At 35.7% G+C, this 27,062-nt stretch overlaps 1 protein-coding gene across 1 annotated transcript in view; it reads left to right on the forward strand.

Moving 5' to 3' along the window:
- LOC123689016 (acetylcholinesterase) overlaps positions 1 to 27,062 on the forward strand; it is a 119,381-nt gene that overhangs the window by 54,755 nt on the left and 37,564 nt on the right. The window contains exons 2-3 of the mRNA XM_045627799.1: positions 927 to 1,069; positions 5,613 to 5,765. Of these exons, the coding sequence (XP_045483755.1) occupies positions 927 to 1,069; positions 5,613 to 5,765 (296 nt within the window). The remainder of the gene's footprint in view (positions 1 to 926; positions 1,070 to 5,612; positions 5,766 to 27,062) is intronic.

The following is a 27,062-nucleotide window of genomic DNA, read 5'->3' on the forward strand; positions in this document are numbered from 1 at the left end:
ACTTCTTTTTCCACTGAACATAGTTCAATAAAGTTTTGCTTTTTGCATGAATGTAGAAAAACTGTCTTTTTTCATCTCAGTTCCATTCTCGGTTTCGAAATTAACAAAAGAACAACATTTCGAAAAGCCATATATACAGAACCGCTAGTTGGACTCTACTTATTTACCAACTTGAGTGTGGTATTCGAGATCCAAACCTTCTCTGAAAATTTATAATTACTAGCTCTTTCGTTCGAGAGTTATCGTATTTGAGTCGGAACAAGCGCCATGATTGAATTTGACTACAAATTCATCGAAATTGAGTCGAATCTTATTATTTAAGACCGTTCTCTGTTCAAGAATAAAATATTCAGAGCTCAGAATAATGAATGTATCAGAGCGATATAATAAACAACGAATTAATAATTCAGAGAACAATGATATGTATTTTCATAATTATATTCTTTTTCATCATTTTGAAGAAAGAAATGGAATAATTTAATGAAAAATATGAAATAGGGAAACATTCTTGTAAGCAAATCAAGCCCAACTTCCCAAAGTACTCATAAAGAACATCAGACACTCGTACCAACCCAAATTAAGCACCAACGCCAAATTGTTTCAATTAACTTCACGGAAATTTCACTAAATACACTCAGAAAAACAGCATCCTGCTGATCAAAGAGAAATTCGCTACAGAGATCTCGGAAACGATCCCCCCGCCCCTTCAGAAACAATAAGTTGATCAATGGGACATAATTCAACGCGCGGAACTGAGCGAACCGAAAGCGAGCGACCTTCGCGACAACGTCGCTAATTCATTTCCGAAACAATGGCGACCGGCCCAATTAGGCCGAAACATCTGCGTCTCTCGGCCGGTAAAGCAATTAGAAACATTTTAAGGATTTGATAGATGGCGGCGCAAATTCAATTTGTGTTTGTTTCAGGCACCTACTTCTTGCTCTACGACTTCATCGATTACTTCGAGAAGGACGGGCCGAGCTTTTTGCAGCGGGAGAAGTTCCACGACATCATCGATACCATCTTCAAGAACATGACGCATCTGGAGAGGGACGCTATCAAGTTTCAGGTGAGTGTAGATTGGATTATAATCTATGTATTAGTATTATACCGTTTATTATATAATATGAAAACTATATTGAAGAAAGCCCATAAAGTGAGCTAGAGCCCTTGACGAAGGAAGGACTACCACGTCAATTTTGATAGATCTATCTTTTCTCCGAGTCCTTGTTACTGTGGGTCAGGATCATTAGTTAGCAAGGTAGTTTTGCGGGCAAGGAAAACCCATTGACAAGGTAGATTTACTGGCGAGATGGATATATAGGTAATATAGCTAAATGAGCAAGATAGACTCATCAGCCAGATTGATCTAGAGATAATATAGATCTATGGGCAATATAGATCTATGGGCAATATAGATCTATGGGCAATATGAATCTATGGGCAATATAGATCTATGGGCAAGATAGATCAATGAGTAGGTTAGATCTATGGACAAAATAGACCTATGGATGGGTAAAATAGATGTGTGGACAAGGTAAATCTGCGAACAAGTTGAATCTACGGCCGAGGTAGGACCAACACCGAAATAGATCTATGAGCTAGATAGATCTAGGGGCTAGACAAATTAGATCGAATAATTTCGAAAACATCCTCATCTTGTTTCCTCTTTTCTCAAAGCGATTTTGAAAGGGAATTCGTCAAATGACCGCATAATGACCTTTATCTATGGGCATTAGATATCTACTGCATCAAGAAGTATATTTTCCAATATTGTATACCTATATATTGTTCTGTGATCTCCGAGGAACCAATTGGCCAATTAGCGCATAAATGAATGAACGCTCGAAAGCCTCTGAGTAAGTGCTTCAGCTGTTAGAGAAACAATCAAATTGTCAAAGCTACGGTTCAAAACAAAGGGTTAAAATCAAATAACTAAGTGAATGTATGGACTGACCTACGTTTTGTAGCTTCATCCTCATCGTTCCTCTCAAGTTACCAAGTAGATGAATGTAGATTGCAAATTTTAGTTTAAAAATTTGGTTTGTCCTAAGCAAAATGAGTATTCTGAAACATTCGTTAATCTCGTTGATATAGTTTCATTATCAGGTAATCATTTCAATTGGCATTTTGAAAATTTCAGCTTTTTGACTACGTTGATGACAATTTATGCCACAAGAAATTGTATAGAAAGAGAAATAAATGAATATGTATACGTCAAAAGATAACGATGGAAAAAAAGGTTCTACAAAAAAGTTCAATTTTGGATTCCTATTCAATATTTCTATACAGATGTTCTTGATGAAGTTTTTTTGACATATTTAATCATTTTGTTGAATATGAGATGGATTGATGGACTCACATAATTGAATTTCGTCTTATTATTCATGAAATTAAAATTTCCACATAATATATGGTCACGTTAAATTCTATTAATCATCAAGCATATCAAATGACCATTAAAATGTGAAAATTGATTTACTGTGAGACTGTCTAGATATCTTAACAGAATGTTAAAAATCAAGAAATCTTCGTTCAGCGCATTAGGATTAGGACAAAAGAAAATTATTAACTTAACTTCTTTTCAAAAATTGCCTCTCGATAAATGAAAGAATAAATGGAAGTTACTACTACAATGTCAGTATTATGTGAAAAACCTGGCTTATAGTACTAGTTCCCCCTTGTTTCGATTGATTATTGAATACTTAAATTGTTGTATAGTTTTTTCAGAGTACAAAATTATTTAAACGGTGATAAAATTTTAGAGCGCAGCTCTTTCGCCATTTTGCAACTATAATTTCCCTGAGAGAGTAGAGAGAATATATCAATATGAATAACTTTTAATCTCTCGAACAATCAATAAATTTTTTGAGGAATCTTGGCAAGTCGCTATGTGTTTGGATCTTTTGAATTACATTTATCAGCTCGACCTGATAATGTCAATAAAATCAATGAAAAGTTGGCTACCTGAAAAAATATAATTTTCCTGAAAGCTGACCCTCCTACCACTGAAACAACACATCATTGGTAATGGGGGATCACCAGCTAAACTTACTCACGTATATATATTTGTTTTTATTTTTTTCTCAATTTTTAACCTTTTCATCAAATTCGGAGATGTAGAGAACTAATAGAAAATCATATATCCTCACTTTCAAATCACATTGTTTTTTCGTCCTTTCATTCAACCTAGGTTTCAATTGCCTGTCAAAAAGTTTTCTACCTGTAAATTATAAATTCTTATATTTCAATTTCAATTTACGAACGAAATATTTTTTTCCAATTCCGTGACTAAAATTATGCAAACTTCAGCCAGTTAATAACCATAGAAACATGCGGAAAGAACCGTGAAACCAATATAAAAAATTTATGCAAAAAGACCTTATCAATCCGTGACAAATTCGAATATGATGAATTGCCACCAACAACGTCAGAATCGCAGCAAGCGTCTCCCCAAAAAAACCTTTCTGGTAAACGTCGGAAAATAGAGCCATCAACACGTGCTGCCGTCTAGGGACCGTGTTCTTTTTAATTCGTATTTTGCGTGCCAAGCGACTCAACAGAAGCATCTTTGATACTAGGTTAATGGCCATCGATTTTCTCATATTTTTTCAAGCTTATGTACACGACATGATTTTTTTCGGTCTTTCGCCTCGTTTAATGGAAGGGGTGAGAATTAAGCCAAATAATAGGCTTTTCCACAACGATTTTATTTTTGCGGTCTTCCGAATATTATGGCTCTAGCATGAAGTTGGAAAAAGTTTTGTGGGCAGCGATAACATTTATGTATTTTTAATGACAGGAACGAACCCATAGAAAATTCTAACAACGTTGGTTTTGTATCGTTTAATGGCTTTAATCGATTTTACAATGAATTTCCTTACATAAATTTTAAATGTTTCTTCAGAAAATCATTCGATGAAAGACAATTTGTTCTTGTTTAGTGATGATATTTTACTGAAGCGAGTCAATAAGTCATTTTACTATTTTAATGAAGCCATCAGTAAAGTAGGATCTTTATTATAAAAGAATCATATTATATCATATCATATCGAAACAATTTTATGCATAATTCTGCTTTTTCATTCCATATTTGATATAAGGTCGAGTAATTACTGAATGTTTTTGATTATAAAGGGTGTTTTTTTAGAGCTATAGAACTTTAAATTGCTATAAGACAGCGATGGATAATTCCATTGACATGAATTTTATTCATACGCAAAAAAATCTTGTGGCATCACATTTTAAATATGATTTCTGGCATATGACCGCCACGGCTGGCTCGGATGTAGTCCAATCTGGACGTCCAATTTTCGATGACTTTTTCCAACATTTGTGACCGTATATCGGTAATAACACGCCGAATGTTGTCTTCCAAATGGTCAAGGGTTTGTGGCTTATCCGCATAGACCAATGACTTTACATAGCCCCCCAGAAAGTAGTCTAGCGGTGTTAATTCACAAGATCTTAGAGGCCAATTCACAGGTCCAAAATGTGAAATTAGGCGGTCACCAAACGTGTCTTTCAATAAATCGGTTGTGGCACGAGCTGTGTGACATGTTGCGCCGTCTTGTTGGAACCACAGCTCCTGGACGTCATGGTTGTTCAATTCAGGAATGAAAAAGTTAGTAATCATGGCTCTATACCGATCACCATTGACTGTAACGTTCTGACCAGCATCGTTTTTGAAGAAGTACGGACCAATGATTCCACCAGCCCATAAAACGCACCAAACAGTCAGTTTTTCTGGACGTAACGGTGTTTCAACATACACTTGAGGATTAGCTTCACTCCAAATGCGGCAGTTCTGTTTGTTGACGTAGCCATTCAACCAGAAGTGCGCTTCATCGCTAAACAAAATAAAATGAACTTAGTGAGCGATACGTATTCCGTACAGAACCATTATTTTCGAAATGAAATTGCACTATTTGCAAGCGTTGTTCAGGCGTGAGTCTATTTATGATGAATTGCCAAACCAAACTGAAAATAAATCACTTCACAGCTGTTAAATCGGTCGCCATCTTGAACAGAAATGCCAACTTAAAGTTATATACCTCGAAAAAAAACACCCGTTATAAAAGAATATAAACGATATAACTTCAATAAACAATATTGAATTGTTGATTGTCTCTTAGACTTTAAAGTGTACTAATACTTTAACGAATACAGTTTTTATCATCTTGGGTCTTGAGTTCCATATTTGATTTTCCTTTTATTATCATAGGAAGTCGTAACCTTTCCAACTTCACTACAATTCTTTACTATTTCCTCTTCACTCTGATGGTTTCATATTTTACGTCTCAGTTGATATCTCGTGTTGTAAAAGTAACCGTCTCTACTGTTTTATATCTGAGATACATGCCGGTATTTCAAATCCTCCCAAACTCTTGTGTATTCGGTACTCTAGATATTGCCTCTAAATTTTCTGATTATTGACAAATCTAGATTTAAACAAAATTGTTATATGTTTTATTGTTATATGTTTTGAGTAGAAACAAAATTTTAAGTTAATTCTTCAAATAAATTTCCTAATTTAATTCGCTTCATTTGAAATAATATTTTTGTTGTTGTAATGTGTGCCTAAAAGTATTCAGTACATTTTTTTCTTTCAGTATACGGATTGGGAGCATGTTAACGATGGATATTTGAACCAGAAAATGATTGGTGATGTTGTGGGCGATTATTTCTTCGTCTGTCCAACGAATGATTTTGCTGAGCTTGCCGCTGAAAAAGGAATGAAAGTGTATTACTATTTCTTTACACATGTAAGTATCGAATAAATCCTAATTGAAACAAGAGATTTATGGATCGATAATAGTTATTCATAATAATTACAAGTGTAGAAAGCATTTATATTCTTCCACGAGTTTAAAATTCAAAACCAATCACGAAGTGGCAAGTTTTTGAATGAGTGTTGAAATGAGGCTTCTGTACGAGTATTTACATTATTTTTTCTAATTCACTGAAAATTTATAGAAATAAATGAAATATTTCTATGTTTGGTGATTTGCATTGAGAAATGAGGGTTGGCAGAACAGTTTACTGTACCACAAATTTGAAAGATGATAGATTAATCTGTGGCAGTAAAGTTCAGAGAACCAATAAAAAATAATTAAATATAACCATGAAATATGTGTCAATTTGTGATATTCTCTTATGATTCGCCACAGAATTAGAGAAATATTCTGAAATTTGATATATCCTTGGTCGAAGGTGTCTTCAAAGTTTATGAAAAAGCTATAAAAAAAGGCTTTTGTTGAAAAAAAGATCATCATGCGCGCTTCAATCGCTGAATTGCTATTTTTGTAAAATTCGCACGATCCACTTGCATGAAACGCTCAATAGCTTCTAATTTCCTGACAACCAGGCAATGACATCTCTGAATGACTGCGTTCACGCAGTAAGCTAAACAAATACAAACTTTCTTTTGAGGTACCTCGCATAAGTACCACACACCTAAGTCCAGTTCTTAATTTTCAAAATTTGATTGCTAAAAATCTTAACTCCTATGTTATCAGATTCTCCAACTTCATAGGAGTTCTTCTGAGGACTGAGTGAATACTATATGGAAGCAAAAGATAAAAATCAAGTTACTGATGATCTAATGTACCATGATTGAGCGAAGAACGAAGGGCTCTGCCCCTGGAGGTACCACAATCTTCGTCAAAAGCGCTTTTTGGCTTAATGAAAAAAATATAATCGATAGAAATCTAGAGATTCTATCAAGTCTTGAGTTGAAAAGATGATGGCACGAAGATCTGCGTTTCAATTTTTTTTTAATTAGTTTATCTGCAAACGAAAAAATCCAGAAGTGAAGGGTGTTTTTTTTAAAGCTATAGAACTTTAAATTGCAATAAAACAACGATGGATTATTCGATTGCCATGAATTTTATTTATCCGCAAGATAATCTTGTGGCATTACATTTAAAATACGATTTCTGGTATATGACCGCCACGGCTGGCTCGGATGTATTCCAATCTGGACGTCCAATTTTCGATGACTTTTTCCAACATTTGTGGCCGAATATCCGCAATAACACGGCGAATGTTGTTTTCCAAATGGTCAAGGGTTTGTGGCTTATCCACATAGACCAATGACTTCACATAGCCCCACAGAAAGTAGTCTAGCGGTGTTAAATCACAAGATCTTGGAGGCCAATTCACAGGTCCAAAAAGTGAAATTAGGCGGTCACCAAACGTGTCTTTTAATGAATCGATTGTGACACGAGCTGTGTGACATGTTGCGCCGTTATTAGACATCATGGTTGTTCAATTCAGAAATGAAAAAGTTAGTAATCATCGCTCTATACCGATCACCATTGACTGTAACGTTCTGGCCATCATCGTTTTTGAAGAAGAATGGACCAATGATTCCACCAGCCCATAAAGCGCACCAAACACTCAGTTTTTCTGGATGTAACGGTGTTTAGACATACACTTGATGATTAGCTTCACTCAAAATGCGTCAATTTTGTTTGTTGACGTAGCCATTCGACCAGAAGTGCGCTTCATCGCTAAACAAAATAAAATGGACGTAGTGCGCGATACGTATTCCGCACAGAACCATTATTTTCGAAATAAAATTGCACTATTTTCAAGCGTTGTTCAGGCGTGAGTCTATTCTTGATTAATTGCCAAAGCAAACTGAGAATAAATCACTTGACAGCTGTTAAAACGGTTGCCATCTTGAACAGTAATGCCAACTTGAAGTTATATACCTCGAAAAAACACCCTTTATAAGAAGGCCCGTTCTTTATTTTCACAATTTGATAGTTAGAAATCTTAACTCCGATGTTATCAGATTCTCCAACTTCATAGGAGTTCTTCTGAGGACCGAGTGAATAGTGTATAAAAGCAAAAGATAAAAATCAAGGTACTGATAATCTAATTTACGATGATTGAGCGAAAAGCGAATGGCTCTGCCGATGGAGGTACCACAACCTTTGTCAAATGCGGTTTTTGGCTTAATCAATAGAAATCTAGAGATTATGTCAAGTATTGAGTTGAAAAGATGATGGCACGCAGATTTCCGTTTCAATTATTTCATTTCAATTAGTTTATCTCCAAACGAAAAAATCCATAAAAACTATAAATTAAATAATCAAAAGTCAACTTTAGAAATATTCAAATTCTTCGACTCCTCAGTTTCATATCACACTCATACATCACTTTCAGCGTCAGACGACGTGTCCTATGAAACCACCCGGTCCTTTTACAGCTTAATCCCAAATTTCTCGAATAATAGTAAACTGCGCCACTCTCAAAGGCGCTGAAACGTAAAGCGGCAACTTAACTATATGATATACAGCGTTGACAACCTTATCAGGGTTTACGTACCCTCAGCTTGACATTCAAGAGTGCCGAGGGGCATGTTTTACATCTTCCAGATCCAGTTGTATGCGAGGGCTGTAGTCGCTCCCCGGGATGGTCTAGAATGTTAATGATGTTATCATGAACGTTGCAGACGGTTCATCAGGTTGCGTAGGAAATATTTCGAACGATTCCAACGAGAGGAGGGTAGTAATGAGCTCATGTACTGCCGGGAGGGGTTTTCTCAAGGTTTTAGTTATCTCATGTAGCTCTATGAGATTGCGAGAAATCAATCATCGGGTATATCTTAGTTGTCGGTAGAAACTATAACTGACAGATCTATCCTTGAATTTGATTATTTTATATTTTAAATGAAATTATCATTGAAGATATTTAGTTCTATGTTATGAGTTGTGGCTCAATGAAGTTTATTTCTAATAATTTATTGACAAATTAGTGGGATCTGATGAAATTTTGATTTTAATTTTAGATTGACCGAATATATTATACGAAGCGTGTATTCAAAGTAAGGTCTCCATTTATTTTTTTGAAATTAAATAACATTTATTCACTAAGTTTTGTACATTGCTGTAAAGCTTGAAATCTAAGCTATTTTTCTACGTAATCGCCATTCACTTCGATGAGCTTCCTCATTCGTACGACAAACTTTTGTATCCCCTCCTCGAACCACGATCCCGCCGCCTCACGCAAGAACGAAATGACCGCTTGCTTGGTATTGCAGGTTATTCACCAAAATTGAATGATTAGAGTCTCTACTGCACACATCTTGGAGTTATTCGGCCAACTCATTGAGAGTCAACGAGCGATCTTTCAGCACAAGAGCCTCAACTTTCCGCACTGTTTCGTCCGAGTGCGACGGCCTGCCGCTGCGCTCCTCGTCGTGAACGTTAAGTCGGCCAGCAGAAAATTCTCTACGCCATCTTCGAACGTTTTTCACGTCCATACATTTCTCACCATACACTTCTTCCAATTGACGATGAATTTCTATAGATGGAGTTTTTTTAGTGCAAAAACTTAATGACTGGACGTAACTCGCACCTGGCGGGAGCGACAACCGGCACTTCCATTGCAAATGGCTGCTACGTCAAGACTGAGCGTCCTAATGAGCTCCACCAGGTGTCGATTGGCGGAGGAGGCCTAACGTATACAACAGTGTTGCCGGATTTCATCTAGCACTACTTGCGGCGATACAATGGCCTTGGAAACCTTACTTTGAATACACGCCTCGTAATTGATTCCTGAAGAGAAATCTTGTTTTTCGAATTTTCAATTCTCCAGGAAAGAATGTTTCGGTGTTTGTTCCATCCTAAGATGTCTCATTATTTATATAATATCCGATTATTTCCGTAGTGCGATAACTGAGTAATAATATCATGATCGACTTGTTTAACAATATAGTATTCAACACAGCCCGAGATGCCCACGATGCAATCAGGAAGAAACCTAGGAAGAAACTACAAGCAGATCCATGTAGACGTTAGTCCAGTTCTTCTTCTTCATGTGCCCTGTCAGTTTTGTCCGACGTTGGCGATCACCATTCAGAGGAAGTCCAGTTCAGTTTCTTTAATTTGTCTGAAGTTACCAAAATAATATTGCTGTAGAATGACAGTACTCCTGAAGGTGTAATTGGAAATTTTACCATACAGTGGTGAGGCTGAGGAGGAGAAGTAGTTGATTGTCTGGTGGATATTTTCAATTTGAGAAAATAAATTTTGCCTATTGGCCTTATGGACTTCTGCCTTTTCCATGATTCGAGCTAGCGCAGAACCCAATCAAGTTCTATGAATTATATTATTTGTTACGACGAATGTTGCCACATCCGAGAATATTGGAGGTTGAATTTGCATTAGTCTCACACTATTATAAACTTAGAGTAGGTGCACAATGTCAATTGCTCGTACGGCTGGGAGCCAGGTTCTAGTTTATCGTTCAAGTATTGAATACATTGATTTTCATTGAGGAATACTAAGAGAAATTATTCGAGAATTAAAATGACGTTTCTGATAAATTTATAGAACTAGGACAGTCGATTTGGATACGTATCTACGATTGCTTCATTTTGAAGGTATTAGATCATTGAACTTTTTGCATTTGCGTTACATAATGAAACTCATTACACAACTCAAATTTCATTACGTAACGCATTTTTTCGGAGAAGAATTTAGACAATAAATTAATTTGTACCTAATCAAAAACTGGCACTTCGTCTTCCATGAAGGATGGAAGTCTTTCTGAATCACTAACTTCAACAAAACCCATCAAATACCAACCGAAAATTTCACTTGAGAGGCATTGTTTACAATCTTGATAGACTTCAAGTGGTTGTCAGTATGACCAAGCCCGAAATGTATTCAATAAAATGAAAAAGTTATTTTATGAAGAAGATCTCAGTTCACAGCTCAAGATCAGGTGGTTGAAATGTTTCTTCTATTTCTCTATGGAATGGAAGCTTGGACAATGAACCAGGATATTAGTAATCGCCTGGAGGCGTTCGAAATGTGGATGTACAGGAGAATCCTCAAGAAGAGGGGGAAACACAAAGTACCAAATACAGAAATGCTCAAAAAAACGGGTAAAGAGAGGGAAAAACTGAACAATGTAAAGATTGGAATGTTGCAGTATCTGGATCATGTGCTAAAAGCTTAGAAATATACCTTATTGCAAATAGTGATACAAGCAAGAAGGAAAATCCTGGTTAAACAACTTGAGACAATGGTACAAGTGCAATTCTGTTAAGAGCTGCAGTGTCGAAGATGAAGGTAGCCATTTTGATAGCTAACCTTATGAGAGGAGATGACACCTGAAGAAAAACCTTTTCAATATATTTCGATTATCTTAAGACAATTGATATCAACTATGATTTTTTCAGTTTAGTTTCTCAACAAGTTGATTACAGTATTGTGCTCATTATAGTCAGTCGTAGATGTAATGTGGTACTACACAAGTGTGATAAGACATCATTACTATATTCGTGTGCTTACATTACTCGTGCTACGCACTCGTTTGCAACTTATACCCACAAAAAGTAATGATGCCTTTATCACACTTGTATAGTATATAACTAGTTTCATCTGTGTAAGTAAAGCAATAGCTTGTTAAGTGCTATTCAGACTCTGCTCCATCGACCAAAACGTTTGAAAGGTGCTCCAGTGAAAAATAGATGGAATGATTACCAAGTTTGAAGCCTTCGAAAGCAAAGATGAATATTCTTACAGAAAAAGTAATGAGAACAGAGGATAGTTGAAGTATCAGAGACGAATCGTTGAGAAAAATAGTTAGACCCGAAACTTGCAGAGTGAAGGGTTAGGTTTTCAAGCCACAATAGGTTCAACTCCTGTAGCCAAGTCCTCGAAATTCAGGATCAACATTTCGTGAAACTCGCCAAAGCCCAACAATTGAAAAGATTAAGAGATTTCATCTCCGATCTGCACATCATTGTAGGATCCAGTTTATTGTTTCCCTGTAAATAATGGCGATGGTCAACCGGAACCTATTAGTTTCTTTTAATGTCGAGGGCATGACAGTTTCAATAGATTTACAGGGAACGAATTGTACATAATGTAAAAAGGATGTGCTATTCTTCGGGATGTCGAAGAATGTCATATGTCGATGGTAAAACTTAAGGGATTTATGGGGTTGGGAAAGGTTTCGGAACAAGACGATTATGCCACATGTGTTTCATGCTTTTTCTCAGGCCCTAGTTCTTCTAGAATATTCCAGGAATCCGGAAGATCTTTGGGGGCGGTATGGCAAAAATCCTATTGGACTAGGGGGATGGTACCTTCCCCTAAGGGTGTGGTCAAACCGAGACAGGGTAGTTCCAATCGACAGAGAGGACAGTTCAAGTTAAGCCGAAGACGGGAACAGTTAAGATTAAACAAAAGACGTGTACAGACGGTACAGTTTAACTTAAGTCGAAGACGAGACAAGTTCGGTCGGTCAACTTAAGACGTAAGACGAAAAGACGGTTCGCGGACTAGATTAAGACGAGTCGCGAACAAGTTAAAGACGAGACGACCGAAAACTCGAAGTACCAGAAGACGTGATAAACGAAGACGTTTCGAGTAAACAATTAAACGTGTTAAAGACGAAATTCAGTACCGCAGTGGGAAACTTGTTATTAAGACGTAATTAAGATCTTCCCAATACCGAGTTTGTACTGTATAATTGTGGCTTTGTAAATAGATGTGAATAATTGAAAAGAGTTTAATTATTACAAACCCAACAAAGTCACGAAGAAAAAGACGAAAGGCCAGGTAATCGAATCATACCTCTAGACGATCGATTAACCAAGCCTACATCATTATCCCCAAACTCAAACGAAAACAATGATCACCAGATAATGTAATCCAGATTCTCCAACCACTCCTTCTATCTTCAAGCTATCTATCCAGCCCCGAACCCGACTCACCTTCGCTACAACCCTAAGCAAACAACTAAACACGACCCTGTTCCAAATCGATGACCCAGTCGTTGTGTCCACCTTGCTAAGGCTGCCCTCCGAGACCATACGTCTTGCGAAGTAATGAATGAGCACATTCTCGAGACAATTTAGTCAATAACCTTGTCGTCCGATCGTCTGCAACCCCGCCTCATTACCGATCGATAGTAATTGCAGATAATCGCTCACTAAGGGCCATTCTCATCATGTCACTTCTGAGGAACCATCAGCCCTTTCCGCGGGGTGAAGATGTTTACATAGAGGGTGTTTAAGTTGAATCAGGGCGATTCTTTTATTCGTTATGTTTTGTTATTCGAGGTATATTACGATGTTTGTTCGTTTGATTTAAGTATGAAGAAGTTTTCATGGGTATACTGGGTGTCTCAAGTTATCGTATACAGGCAATATCTAGTTCATTTGACAAGATACTAAAATAATTCATTTGTATAATATCAACGTACCTTCCCGATGAAATATAAAAAAGATTGGTTCATTTGACATGACTGTGATAGCCACCAATCACTTTTCAAATTCTCAAATGGCACCCCCTGTATATTGTTAGTGAAAATTGCGTGTCATTCTATTTGGAATACAATGATAGAACACACTTGGTATTTTTTTATTCTTAACAACAGAAATATTAATATGTTGTGAAGTATGAATTGCAACCAAAATACCTACTATGCAATTCAAACAACGACAAAATATTTGAAGAGTCGCTGGTAGACTCTTCCGTTAGAGTATCCAGCGATCTCTGCCTAAGACACACCTTCTCACACCATTATGGAGAGGTGACTCTTTTGCGTTGCAACGACCTTTTTAAATCCGCCTAGGCCGAAGTAGTATGGAGCAAAAACCCATAGCGCCATCTGTGAGTAGACAGAGTCACTAAAGTTTTTTCAAACAAAAAATTCATCTCCTTCTCATATATGAATTTTCTACAAACATGGGTGAAGGCATTTCATTTTCATAACGATAATTGAATAACATAAAAAAAGTCACAAAATATTTATGTTTTTGTTGTTATTACTGAAAAAATACTATGCATATTTATTCCTAAGTCTGTTTTCCATACATCCCAATGAAAGTGCCAATATTAAAATTTGATGGAATAAATCTGAAGAAAATCTTTGCAGCAAAGCTTGGATAAGTTCACAGCGACTGACCTTGGGGAAAGTTAAAAAATAATAAGATCAAATAAACTCCGTGAAATTATAAAAAACTATTCAACATCATTCCCATTACCTGACCTCAAAGTAGGAACCTCTCGGCTAATACAGAATTCACAATGAACTGACTCGAGCAGCATTCACCTCATTAAAAGTTAGAGTTTAATTTCTCCTCAATCGTTCCACTTGTAGTGAAAAAATTCAGGCGGTAATTGAGCCTTTGATGTCTTTATAATGTGCCGCAAATGAAAATATTGACTCTTAACGTCGATAAACAATTTTTTTTGTATGATCTGCCGCTTCCACTTAGGGAACAAATGACGAAAGTCATTCCCCCTTTTTTTTGTTTGTGTCCTTTTTTTCGCTACATTTTTGAGTATTTGTACTTTTTCCAATTTTGAGATATAAAACATCGAAATAAATTTCACGTTGATTGTGTATCAAAACAATGACAAAAAAATCAAAAAGATACTCAATATTCCAGATATAAAATAATAATTTCAAGCTATGAAAATTATGTATTATCATAATCTTAAAAAACAAAATCCAGCAGAATATCGAACAAAACAATAGGTGTCCCAACGAAAATGTGACTTCCGCTCAGAACTCAGAAACGAAGAATTTCTGAGGATTTTGAAAGACAAAACATCTGCTTTGAGTGAGAGAAATTTTCAACATTTTTTGAATAAGAAGGAATGTCGATGGTCGGTTAGTTTGGAAGTTATTTTGTTGTTTAGTTGTAGTTTATGTTCTCTAAACATCGCATATAAGGTTCTTCAACTAAAACACAGGAGGGTGGCAACAGAAACCAATTCTATTTTTCAATAGGAAAGAGATTGTGGACGTGTTTGAGTTGAATATCTTTTTTTGCGATGTTTAGAAAATAGAAAAAATTTCTAACTAAACAAGATTCACCATCGGTTTCCAAAAAAAAAGGGGGGTTGTTGCCACCCTTAGGTGTTTTTTTCAGAACAATATCATCATAGGAATTCTCTTTCACGAATACAGAACTTGAAAATTATTTTTGAATTCTTCAAAACTCTCGAGGATCTTGAATTTGGGGGGTTCAACTGTCTGTTCAGTATCACCTTCGGACGGTAAGTTCAATATTACATTATTTCATGAGTAGTGAACCGATTTTGAAATTGTAACTGTGTTTTGCATGAAACATAAATTACTTTCAAACTAACAATGAAAACACAACCAACTAATAAGTTGACATTTTTTTGTAGACACATAAAAATTCAAGCTTCGAGGAATTTTTATATTTATCTCTTCCATAATACGTCAATACTTATCAAAACCTGTCATTTTAGTTGATGAGAGTCGAGATAACGAATATAAGACATCAAATCAAATAATGAAGAGAAATAGGGTATAATTAACAAACGACTGCTACCATTTAGTACGATAAGTCAACATGATACAACATATCAAATGAATGCATGTCGAGATATAACACAAAGCAGAGTGTCTTACATCTAGAAAACACGTTAATAGTATATTCTAAAACAAGTTGCAGAATGGGCTTCTATTCAACACGAATGGGAAATTCGAGCGACGAAGGAGCGAGTTTTCGAACGCATGAGTGTTCGAGTATTAGACGATATTTTCTATATTTCAGTCAAGTTTTGTGAAATATTGTCGAAATTCAATGGAAAATTGGGATTATATATCCTGGTGATATTTGTATTGCATCTTGATAGTTGGTGTGACTGTCACGAAGATTGACAGATTATGGAATTTGAAGTCGAATCGTACGTATCGAATTTAGAAATAATTTATAATTACGCATTAAATTCGTGAATTAAGTCTGACGAAATATATTTAACACAACCAGAATTAAGAGAAATTGCGAGTAATGTTGCAAATCATTTCAAAATACCCTAATTATACATTTTGTTGACAATTATTGACGTTTGTTCAAATTTGATAGGATTGGAAGGCAGTAGAGACAACCACAAAACGAAAAATATAACTAAAAACGATGCTGTAATGAGTTCATTACAGCACTGATTTTAGAACTGTAATGAACTCATTACGATACTGAAATAGAGAAATGAATTTTATTTCAAAGTAAAAGCTTTTCATTGTGTCTGCATCCGATAAGTAATATATCTTCTGCGATATTTATAATCCTTTTCCCTTCGCTTGAATACACTGTCAAACTGATAAACATGAAAAAGTAATCATGAACTTCCCTTCGAAACATACTGACACATTCCTGACAGCCACGTCTCTCATACCGTAGGAAGGTAGAAGAATTTCTGAATCCTTCCAGTCCTGCTCTTTCGTAAGCATTCTTGATTCAATTTTTCACTAGCGAAGTCTGACGTCTTCAGAAGTGTTCCTTCCATTTAGGTTGTCTTACTGACTCAAACGGAATAAATACCTAGTTTCCGCTTTTGAGGTACGGCATCAAAAAATCCTGTCTCCTTATGTTTCCTCGCGGGTCATTCAGGACTTTATTTGATTTTTCAAGATCCTTGGGGGGAGGAGCATGAAATTAGATATGATCTCAGTACTTTGAAATGACCAGTGAAAAGAGTTTATGCTACTATTAGACAATACTCCTACAATATTTCGGAAGATCAGTCCGTGATTTCTAATAGCCCAGCATCACATAAGTGACATCATATAAGGAGTGGTGAAGAGATCAATTATTCTTGCATGAAAAACAAGGATTCAATTACCATAGTTTGAATGACACAATATAGGTCAAATATGCTTCGATTTGTCCGATAACTTGTTGCCCTTGAAGGTAATATCATCAGGCAAAAAATTGAGACAGTCAATTTTCACAAGCCTCTGTTGAATCGATTTTTTACCAGCAAAAAAGTCTCCTAACCAAACTCCCGCAGCTTCTGGTGAGTCACTATCGATGTGTGTGGCTTGGCTTTATCCGGATGGAATACTTCTGGGCGATTACCTCTTCAGGCGGCCCAATTGTTGAAAGTACAGTTACGAGTTAACAGTTGTGCGTTAGGAGAACAGCTCATAGTAGATAAATTTCTGCCAATCTCACCAAATACATATCAAAACCTTCCTCGCCGTCAATCCTAGCTTGGTACCCCACGTTGGGCGCCAATTGATATGATTTTGTTTTCTGAAATCTATCTTTTTATGTTGATTATTTATTATTTCCTTTAAATTTTGGAAATTGGCCTTTCAGTGCGTGGTGCATCTTTGACATCGAAATTAACGGAATAGAATCTACGAAACCAAAATCGAGCATAATTGGCTGTTACAGTATCAGGACCATAAATACTATTCACATTTCCACCCACCTGGTTTGAGTTTTTGCCTTCATCGAAGATTAACAGTTAAATACATATAGTGTATTCTCTCTTCGCTAGTGTCCAAGTTTGAGGCACTCAAACTGAACTCTAGTATACCTTTAGCATTTTTGGAATTGAAACAGAAAATAATAATAGTATTTTCGGCGCATACCTATATTTAATCTCAGAGCTTTGTCTATTTGATCGTTGTTGTTCAAGATTGTCTCTCGTCTTGTTTCTGTAGTTTTGAAAACTTATTCAGATTTAACCTCGTTTTGTCCCAAAAGGGATCTGAATATGTCAATAAAAATTGATGAAACGTTGGCTAACTGAAAAGATTTAATTTTCCTGAAAAAAACCGATCGTCACACCACTGAAAAAATTCATCGATAATATTTGAATCTATCTAATATTCAGTCTCTGATATAAATTGTTGCCTTTTGATTTGGTTAATGACGCCCCTCTCCACAAGTATCCAATTCGATTTATCCCGCAACTCTAGAGGCGAAAAGTTAGAACCGACTCAACAGGCAAAGATTGAATCCTTATATTTCCGTTTCAGATTGGATTCAGTCGCAGCGACCTCTGTAATTTAATCATTTCCCCTTTACGCTCAGATGGGCATGCCATACGTTCCGCTCATTCTGACTTTGCCGATTGCGGTTTTGGCGGAATTGAATGTTATTATTGCCTGCGCCCTTTCTGAGAGTTCTATTAGAGGTTGGAAAAGTGGATCGGTCATCCACAAACGCGTCCCTTCTTTTTAGTTCATTATATTCTAAAATTTTCTCTGTTGGATTGCGGAACTTGAAGGTGACCTTGAACTTGACATTTGACTTTCTCAAAAGGAGGTTAGATCCATAGAGTAATAAACATAGATAGTAGGGAGTATCCGCAATTTTACATGTCCTCAACTTGGTTAGATTACGTTGTCGGATTTTGATATATTTTCAAATCCACAATTTACTATATCGTTATGAATGTATATTACATTGGATTGAATATACATATTCATTCGAGTAATTCCCGATTAAATATGCAAATTTGAAATTCGATATTCTCCCTATTGTGGAATTTATAGTAAGCAGAATATACATTATTTTTCATATCTACCTGCTGAAATCAAAGGTTTGGCGACTATTGCTCTCCTAGTGTCATCGGTTGTTTCACGTCGTTTGGCGTGCTTCGAGTTTGTTTTCAGAATTTCTGATATACCCAGTATTTATCTCAATTAATTTTGAGTTAATATAAAACATTAAAACACTATGGAACATAAGAAGTGTTTTCTGTTTGGAGAAACCCGCGAATCGAATGGAAGATCGTATGACTGATATGTTTTTTCATTTCTGCACCCCTTATGTCAAATTTGATAGTTGGAGATAAAATGTTAGATGCGGGGGATAAGACTTCATGAATGTATAGTGTATAATAAAGAAGTAGAAATCATTGTGTTTTATGTTCCACGAATTCATAAAAAATTCAGGTGGGCCATAATAACACAAATATCCATTAATAAAATTTTATCTGTGGTTCTTCGTATCTGTCTATCTCTAAGACTAATAGCCAGTGCTGTATAGTACGGATTTTACTTGGGTTTCCACAGAGATTAGTTTTGAGCAACTTTCAAGCTTTGGCTTATTAAAATGGAATGAAGGGGAATAGAAGGAATCGTCAGTTCAGAGTGGTTCAGTTGAAAATTATTCGAGTAGAAGAAATTTTGATAACTTTTCGTTTTAAAATCAGCAGTAGAGGTGTTGTTGCATCAGGAGATCGGCATGAAATCAAAAAATCATCAAGTTTGTGATCAAATCAATTTTGCGATTGGAAATTATGACATCATAATCCAAAAGTGATCACAAAGCTTCTTCTATTTTTAAACGATTCAATACCTCAATATCAGTCGACATATAGATCAATAAAATGCTTGATTCCTTTAACTTTCCACTTTCTCATTTCTTTTCGATTTCAGAAGTCACAAAAGTAACATTATATAAAGTACAATAAATTTGAGGTTGCTTGGTTTAGTCCAATACTACATTTGTTGCGGGTGTGATATTCATATTACATTACAAATTTGGCGGTGTATTCAATATAGTTGTACCAGTGCAGATGTTCAATTTAATAATTTTCAACTTATTTATATCGCATTTATGGATTGATTGTTTGGCTTATTTCATTTTTTGATCACCTATTATTTGTAGCGATGGTATCTTATAATCTATATATGAATTACCTAACCACACAAAGTAATGCTATTTCTCTGAAGATTCTTTCTGATCACTTTGAATGTATATATATGTATCTAGAATCCTTCAGTGCTTAACATTTGAAGTGTTGAATGGGACATTGTATCAGGATCAAAAACAATATAGACGATAACGTAAAGGCATTTGTTGATCTAAATCTTCAATTATAAACGAACTGGGCATTTGAAATGTTCAGTATTTGGAAGCAGAAACGGATCAGGTCAATTCACATTTTCATTATTCATTGGAAAATTCTTATGCCACACTGCAAAACGGAACGGAATATACGGAATCAAGGGGTATGAATCTCAACTAGCATATGCTCATAACAGTCATATCAACTGAAGGGCATTGAAAATAGCAATAAAAATGTGGAAAGTGTGGGCTACTTACTGATAAATTCTAGGTTAGGACTGGTAAGTGCAGCGATGCATGTCGAATACTTGCGTGTTCATAGAACGGCATATGGGAGTCATAATTCAAGTCAATTGAAACAAGACATAGAATGCTGCTAGTCTTTTGTCTGTTTACCACGCTGTTAATCATCTCCATTGAAGCAACTATTTGTTACTTTGAAGACATGAGATATTCGTATCAGAAATTTAAAAAAATTATAGGAATACTCTAGGAACCCTTTCTTCGATAAATATTCATAAGCCTAGAAATATATTTTCAACAATGAGGAGAATTATAATATCAACAGAAAAAATAAATTTTGTGAATTACTATTCGAAAACATAGCTACTAAAATGACTGACCTGATTTCTGGAATTTTGTAGATTTATACAATATTTTATATTCAATAATGTTCTGGAAGGGTAGATGTATGATGTACGGTATCCGTATCCCTCTTATTATCGTTTAACGAACAATGACTGGTGACATTATACGTAGAAAACATCATTGAACGAATCATTGTTCCTGATTTTGGCGATCATTTCATTCATCAGGATGACAATGCCGCACGACACCGCACACGAATGGTTCAAAACATTATTCAAGAGAACAATACCAAGAGAATGAACTGGTCAGCACACTCACCAGACATGAATCCAACTGAGCACGTATGTGACAACTTTGGGAGAGCAATATTCAATCGCCAAAACCCACCTTCAACTTTTTACGAATTGAGTTTCGCATTTCAGGAATAATAAAAGGATATGCCTGAAAACTTCATTCATAACTTGATACGGGACGCCTAGGCGTATTGGGTAGTTGATTAAAAGAAGAGGTGGCAATACGGACTATTGAATTTAGATTCAGTTGTACGATAACTATTACTAATCTAAAATAAATAATCCATTGATTTAGATTGTTCCCATTTTTCCTATTTCGTCCCTTTCTGCATGAAGCAAAGGGTAACAAACAAAAATTATATATTACAATTGAAAAACATGAAAATATTCATCTCGTTCCCAAAACTTAGACTGTTTATTTGTTGAGAAACCTAGGAGAGCCATGACTTTTGACGATGAGTCTAATGTATACCGTATTCAGGTAATATAAATTAGCTTGATATCAAGTCAAGCAATAAATATCTCAAATCAAATCGAGTTCAAATATGGAATTCATCAGGAGCTTAGTTTTCAAGTAAAGTACTTGGTTAAAATTTCAAGCTACTTGGATTGAAATTAAATGAAACTCTACATGATCAATCACCAAATAGTAACGGCTGAAACAATTCACTATCAAAATTTTCAAATAACAGATATATCGCCTTCTATTCTATCAAAACAAACGAGCAAAAACCAAAAGTACCTATAATTTTCTGATTACAACTCTGGCAAGAAGCGATACGATTGCGGTTTTCATCCCTCTCTTTTCACGATGAGCCTTATTTAATTACTGCAGTAGCCCATAAAATACAACGCACCATTTGCTAAATGGGAATGTAATGTAGACAAAAACGTAGCGATCGTTTCCTTCAATTTCCGATCGAAAAGGTCACACTACAGTTTCCTGTAAGGTTTCCACAAGACGGAATGTCTCACGTTCGATCTAGGTTATGTTGTTTTATATTTTACAGCCTGTTATGTTTTCATTGTTATGGAAGCTCCATAGATATTTATGTCAAAAACGATAAATTTTGAATATAGCCTACTTTCTGAATAGCTAAGTCTCTCAAAATACTGAGATTGTATTTACAAGTGTTCAACGAATTTTTAGATTACAACTTTGTTATCTTCAGAACCCAAAAATAACTTCAACTTTCATTTCATTGTGACAACAGTTGTTTGAAAGTTGAAATGGTAATTATACTTTAGGGTACTCCCCTTTCCTCAAAGCGATGTTGGAGAGTGAATTGCTTAAACCACTTCATCATATTATTTTCATTTAACAAATGGGAATTCAAGCTTTGTTCCTCGCGTTATGTATCTACTCTAACGAGACATATCTACTCTATACAAGCAAAATTGGAACCTGTTATTTCGGAAATTATTGTCTAGTACTTTTCTTTGATTTTTAATTTTTCTGATAATGTGAAGTGCTTGAAGTTGTTGTCATGACGAATTCGACTAGACACAGACTAATGTCTGTGTCTAGCCGAATTTGTCGTCACAATAATTGTCTAATTCCTTTTTGTCGACACAAATCGTTTTCGAACGCTCAACATTTTTTATTAGTTAAATTAACAATATTATCAAAAACACTTATCGTCTAGCGGCAATTGTTTTGAATGTAACACCCTGTAGTTTGTTACATTTTTAGATTTATTGAAATGAGCTGTTTCCAAACAGAATATGAAAGAAATTATTTCATATTTCTATACATTTTCAGTGATCAGTGAATGTTACGCGTTACTTATGAGCAAACACAAAACTATTGTATTCTTGTCCACCCTTTACCAATTGGAATCAACATGTGATACATTTTTGGAATCAGCTCAGCTAGAGTAATCGGAAAATTGAGACGGAATGGGGGTGCTCAATTAAAAAAAAATGACGGTGACGTCATTACTCGAAAATGATTCACTCTGTATATTAGATTATTATTTTATAATACTGTGAATTAAAATAAAAATTTGACGTGCTTCAGGATTATTTCTTAAAATGGTTTGTTTAGCTAAAAATTGAATGATCGAAGACTAGCGCTCAAAAATGGACCGCCGAGTTCTAGCCAATCAACCACAAGAATAATCTAATCAACCATTTTAATTCCCACCCAACGACAACCCCATCATAACTATCCAAACCATACCCCTCCAATCCACCCACCAAACAAACGGGGGCTGATACACGTGTGAGGTGTCGCTATAATCAAGCCAGCCGATCTAGCGAACCAAAATTCCAAAATTTCCGTCCGTCCGGCAGATGAGGGCACCCACACACGAACCGGGACATGTAATGGGATTGTAGGTCATCGATCGCCGCCCCCCTCACCTCAAGCCGACCCGGCGGCATAGCTCCTGTTGCCGATCAGTGCCGTAACTGTTGATTCTACACCGACATCAGCTTTTATTGGGGGGCTCAGCATGCTGCCCTCCGGTTAGACAGTGTCGAGTCGTTAGTTTCCGGGACTAAGTGATGGAAGAAGTCGGGCTGATTGACTATTAGGATTGCGAATTACCATTCTGGTTTCGACGCCTACTATCGGGAATCCTATTCTTCGATTTGGGATGTTAGTGTTCCATTCATTAAAAGAATTAATCAAGACACTAGTATCAAGTATAGTATAGGGTGTTTTTTTTTCGAAGTATATAACTTTAAATTGACATTACTGCTCAAGATGGAAAACGATTTAACAGCTGTCAAGTGATTTATTCCCAGTTTGGTTTGGCAATTCATCATGAATAGACTCACGCCAGAACAACGCTTGCAAATAGTGCAATTTCATTTCGAAAATAATGGTTCTGTGCGGAATACGTATCGCGCACTACGTCCATTTTATTTTATTTAGCGATGAAGCGCACTTCTGGTTGAATGGCTACGTCAACAAACAAAACTGCCGCATTTGAAGTGAAGCTAATCCTCAAGTGTATGTCGAAACACCATTACATCCAGAAAAACTGACTGTTTGGTGCGCTTTATGGGCTGTTGGAATCATTGGTCCGTACTTCTTCAAAAACGATGGTGGCCAGAACGTTACAGTCCATGGTGATCGGTATAGAGCCATGATTACTAATTCTTTCATTCCTGAATTGAACAACCATGATGTCCAGGAGCTATGGTTTCCACAAGACGGCCCAACATGTCACACAGCTCGTGCCACAATCGATTTATTGAAAGACACGTTTGGTGACCGCTTAATTTCTCGTTTTGGACCTGTGAATTGGCCTCCAAGATCTTGTGATTTAACACCGCTAGACTACTTTCTGTGGGGCTATGTGAAGTCATTGGTCTATGTGAATAAGCCACAAACCCTTGACCATTCGGAAGACAACATTCGCCGTGTTATTGCCGATATAAGGCCACAAATGTTGGAAAAAGTCATCGAAAATTGGACGTCCAGATTAGACTACATCCAAACCAGCCATGATGGTCATATGCCAAAAATCATATTTAAAATGCAATGCCACAAGATTATCTTGCGGATAAATAAAATTCATGTCAATCGAATATTCCATCGTTGTTTTATGGCAGTTTTAAGTTCTATAGCTTTAAAAAAAACACCCTTTATATCCAAAGTCACTTGGAGGAAGCCATAATATTTCAATTAGGTATACAAGGGTTGTCCAAGTTTTCAGAAATTCCTTTGGATTTTATGAAAATATTGTAAACAATAATCTCAAATAAATCCCGGTATTTAGCAAATCGTCTTGGAAACAAGAATGTCACGATTGGATTGGCTGAAGATTCCCCGTTTCACTTCGAGGGTGTTTTTGGTTACACCCATTGGCTGCATCTATCACTTCTCAATTACTTTCTGATGATTCGCATAGAACAGTGTGGTCCATAGGGGTATTATTGAATTGCATTTCAACGTAGTTTTAGTCCGTTGTGTGACTGATGTTTTTGATGATTTCGACTATGATGTTTGGCAAAATTCTAAGGCTTATGTAAAAAAGATGAATATTTCGCAATCGAATCTATTCCTCCATTTAATTTCAAAGTCAGAATTGATATGACGAGTTCTGAAGAAAATTGATTTTCCATCCTAAAGATCTTCATACCACTGAATAAAAATTTTTTTGTTAATTACGAAAAAGACTAGGTGAGATTAACCAACAAATTTTTCATTACATTTTCTGATTTTATCAATGTTATTACTAGTTTGAGTAATCATGTAAAATAAGCATATGACCTTGAGGTTCTCTATCAATCAAGTATTTTATAGAAAATAGATATATTTCACAATTTCCTGTCATCAGTTTTAAAAGGTATAGGTTACCTATATCTTTGAATATTTATTCTGATTCTGAATACGAAAAATTTAAGAATTGGAAGTGTAAATCGAAGTTCAGATTCACATTCTTATTTGTTCAAAAAAGGTTTTCTAGAAGAAAAGTGGCTAATTGCTAGACCACTGAATAATATAGTGGGTTTGTTCGGTAAAAAAAAATTATTACGATATCCGTAACCAAAATACAGCGGGTGGAAAGAAATTTCGAATTTATTCCAGTATTCTTCATGTGATTATTTTACAAATTTGCAGTAGAATAGTCAAAATCAAAAAATGTTTTATTTGAAAACATTCTGTCATATAACTAGTCCCTACTACGAGAAGCAAATATAAAAACAAACTCCTGCGATTTGTCAACTTCTAAAGTATATTCAAACAAAATTTCATTACAATGTTGCCAGAATGTTCCACATGATTGTACTGATAAATGTTTAGGGCGACGCTAGGGAAATCCAGCGTAAATTTACTATCTACAACCTAGAAACTCCCAACTAAAAGACTTTATGTGAAAGTACGTCTAGACCACATCTAGCGAGCCCGGAATTTTCCAACTTTATTGAACATTCTGGCCATGAAAGCCTTCAACATTACACTAAAATGTTAGGCCTGTAATACCTATAACTCTTTACACTGTAATAAACCCCAGATAGGATATTCAATACAGTCCTTCACCGCTTTGAAGAGAATCGATAATAAAGCCACAATGAAGATGTTTTTCATAAATTTACCAACCAGTCGATATAGACAGGAAAACGGTTATAAACGATTGGAGATAACAATCACCTGAGTGATTGAAGGAAATAACACTCCTACAAGAGTAAATTAAAGGAACCGCCTGACCTACTTTGAAAATTTGATTTCATTTCATTATTGAGAATGAAGTTCAGTCTTCACAGCCGAAGGATTATCGCAATGAATTGCTTTCTGATAGAAATCACTTTTCCATAATTATGAGGAAAGTAATTGCGGATAATAATTGATGATTACTGAAAACATCACGAAAAGGTTTGAATAGAATTCGATTGTTAGACCTACAGTGTATTAGCGCTCCTGAATTCATTGGATATATTGATAGAAAACATTATTTCATATACGAAATCATTATTTTCGAACAGTATTTCATTTCTTCATTGCTCTTCTGAATTTTTGACTTAGATATATTAACGAAAGTATATGCCATGCTTTGCAGAGTATCGGAATATCAAGCCAACTTTTAATACTACTAACATTCAATGCAAATTGTTGTAATCGTTTCGTTAAAGCTTATTTAAATTCCTATGAAATAAATATTCTGATTTGTCTAAACTCTAGATGAACTTGGTGTCGCAAAATGGCGAATGCGCTGGTAAATATTATTTCAATGGATTTTAAAAGAATCAGAAAATTTGGAAGTGTACAGCCAAAGAAAATTCCGTGTTTTAAGATTAATGGATGTCGCATTCTATTGCTTACACTCATTTCTATGGCAATTTACATTTAAGTCGAATGAATATAATGAAACCTGAGGACTACACTGACGTGAAGTCAAGAACTTTTCAACGCTTTTTATTCAAGCGTCAATTGCATTCTTGAAAATCATAAAACTGTATATAGGTATATATGACCAATTCAGAAAACCCATGTGTAGGTATATATGTTACCTCGACGAAAAGGTATACTTTTACGCTGTAACCTACTATCAAAGTAAGATAAATCTTGCCTAAAGCTACGAATTATGAAATAAATTTTACAAGTACATTTTAATCCTCAGTTAGAGAGTGCATCTTCGAAATTGGTTGATAACGCTTCGCCAAAGTGATGAAAAGACACTTCCATGTTGCACAGCTCTGTGGCGACTCGCTGCCCCACTCAACGCCATGGCTACTAGCGTGTTGATCAGACATAAGCCACCAACATGAACAGTGCAAGGCATGACTCACAGCCTTCCAGATGTTGCGGTTTCGCACTGAGAGCGCTGATGGTTCGCCTGTATACAGGGTGGCCACTTTTTCAATGGGATTGTATTGGTAACTTTTAAACCATAAGAGTTAGAAGGTGGGTCAAATGGACAAAAAGTTGCATGCATAGAAGCATTATCAAGCAATTCAAACAAATCGAGATTATCAGGGCCGGTTTTCGAGATATCATAAGAAAAGTAAATTATGTCATTTTGATTTTTCTTTTTTTCCCACTTCATTTCAAATATCATCAAAAAATGTCACAGGAATTTTTTATTTGACAGTAAATTATCCTCAATTTGACGTAATCAGATTTCGTA

The sequence above is a fragment of the Harmonia axyridis genome, chromosome 1, assembly GCF_914767665.1.
Source record: "Harmonia axyridis chromosome 1, icHarAxyr1.1, whole genome shotgun sequence".
NCBI lineage: Eukaryota > Metazoa > Arthropoda > Insecta > Coleoptera > Coccinellidae > Harmonia > Harmonia axyridis.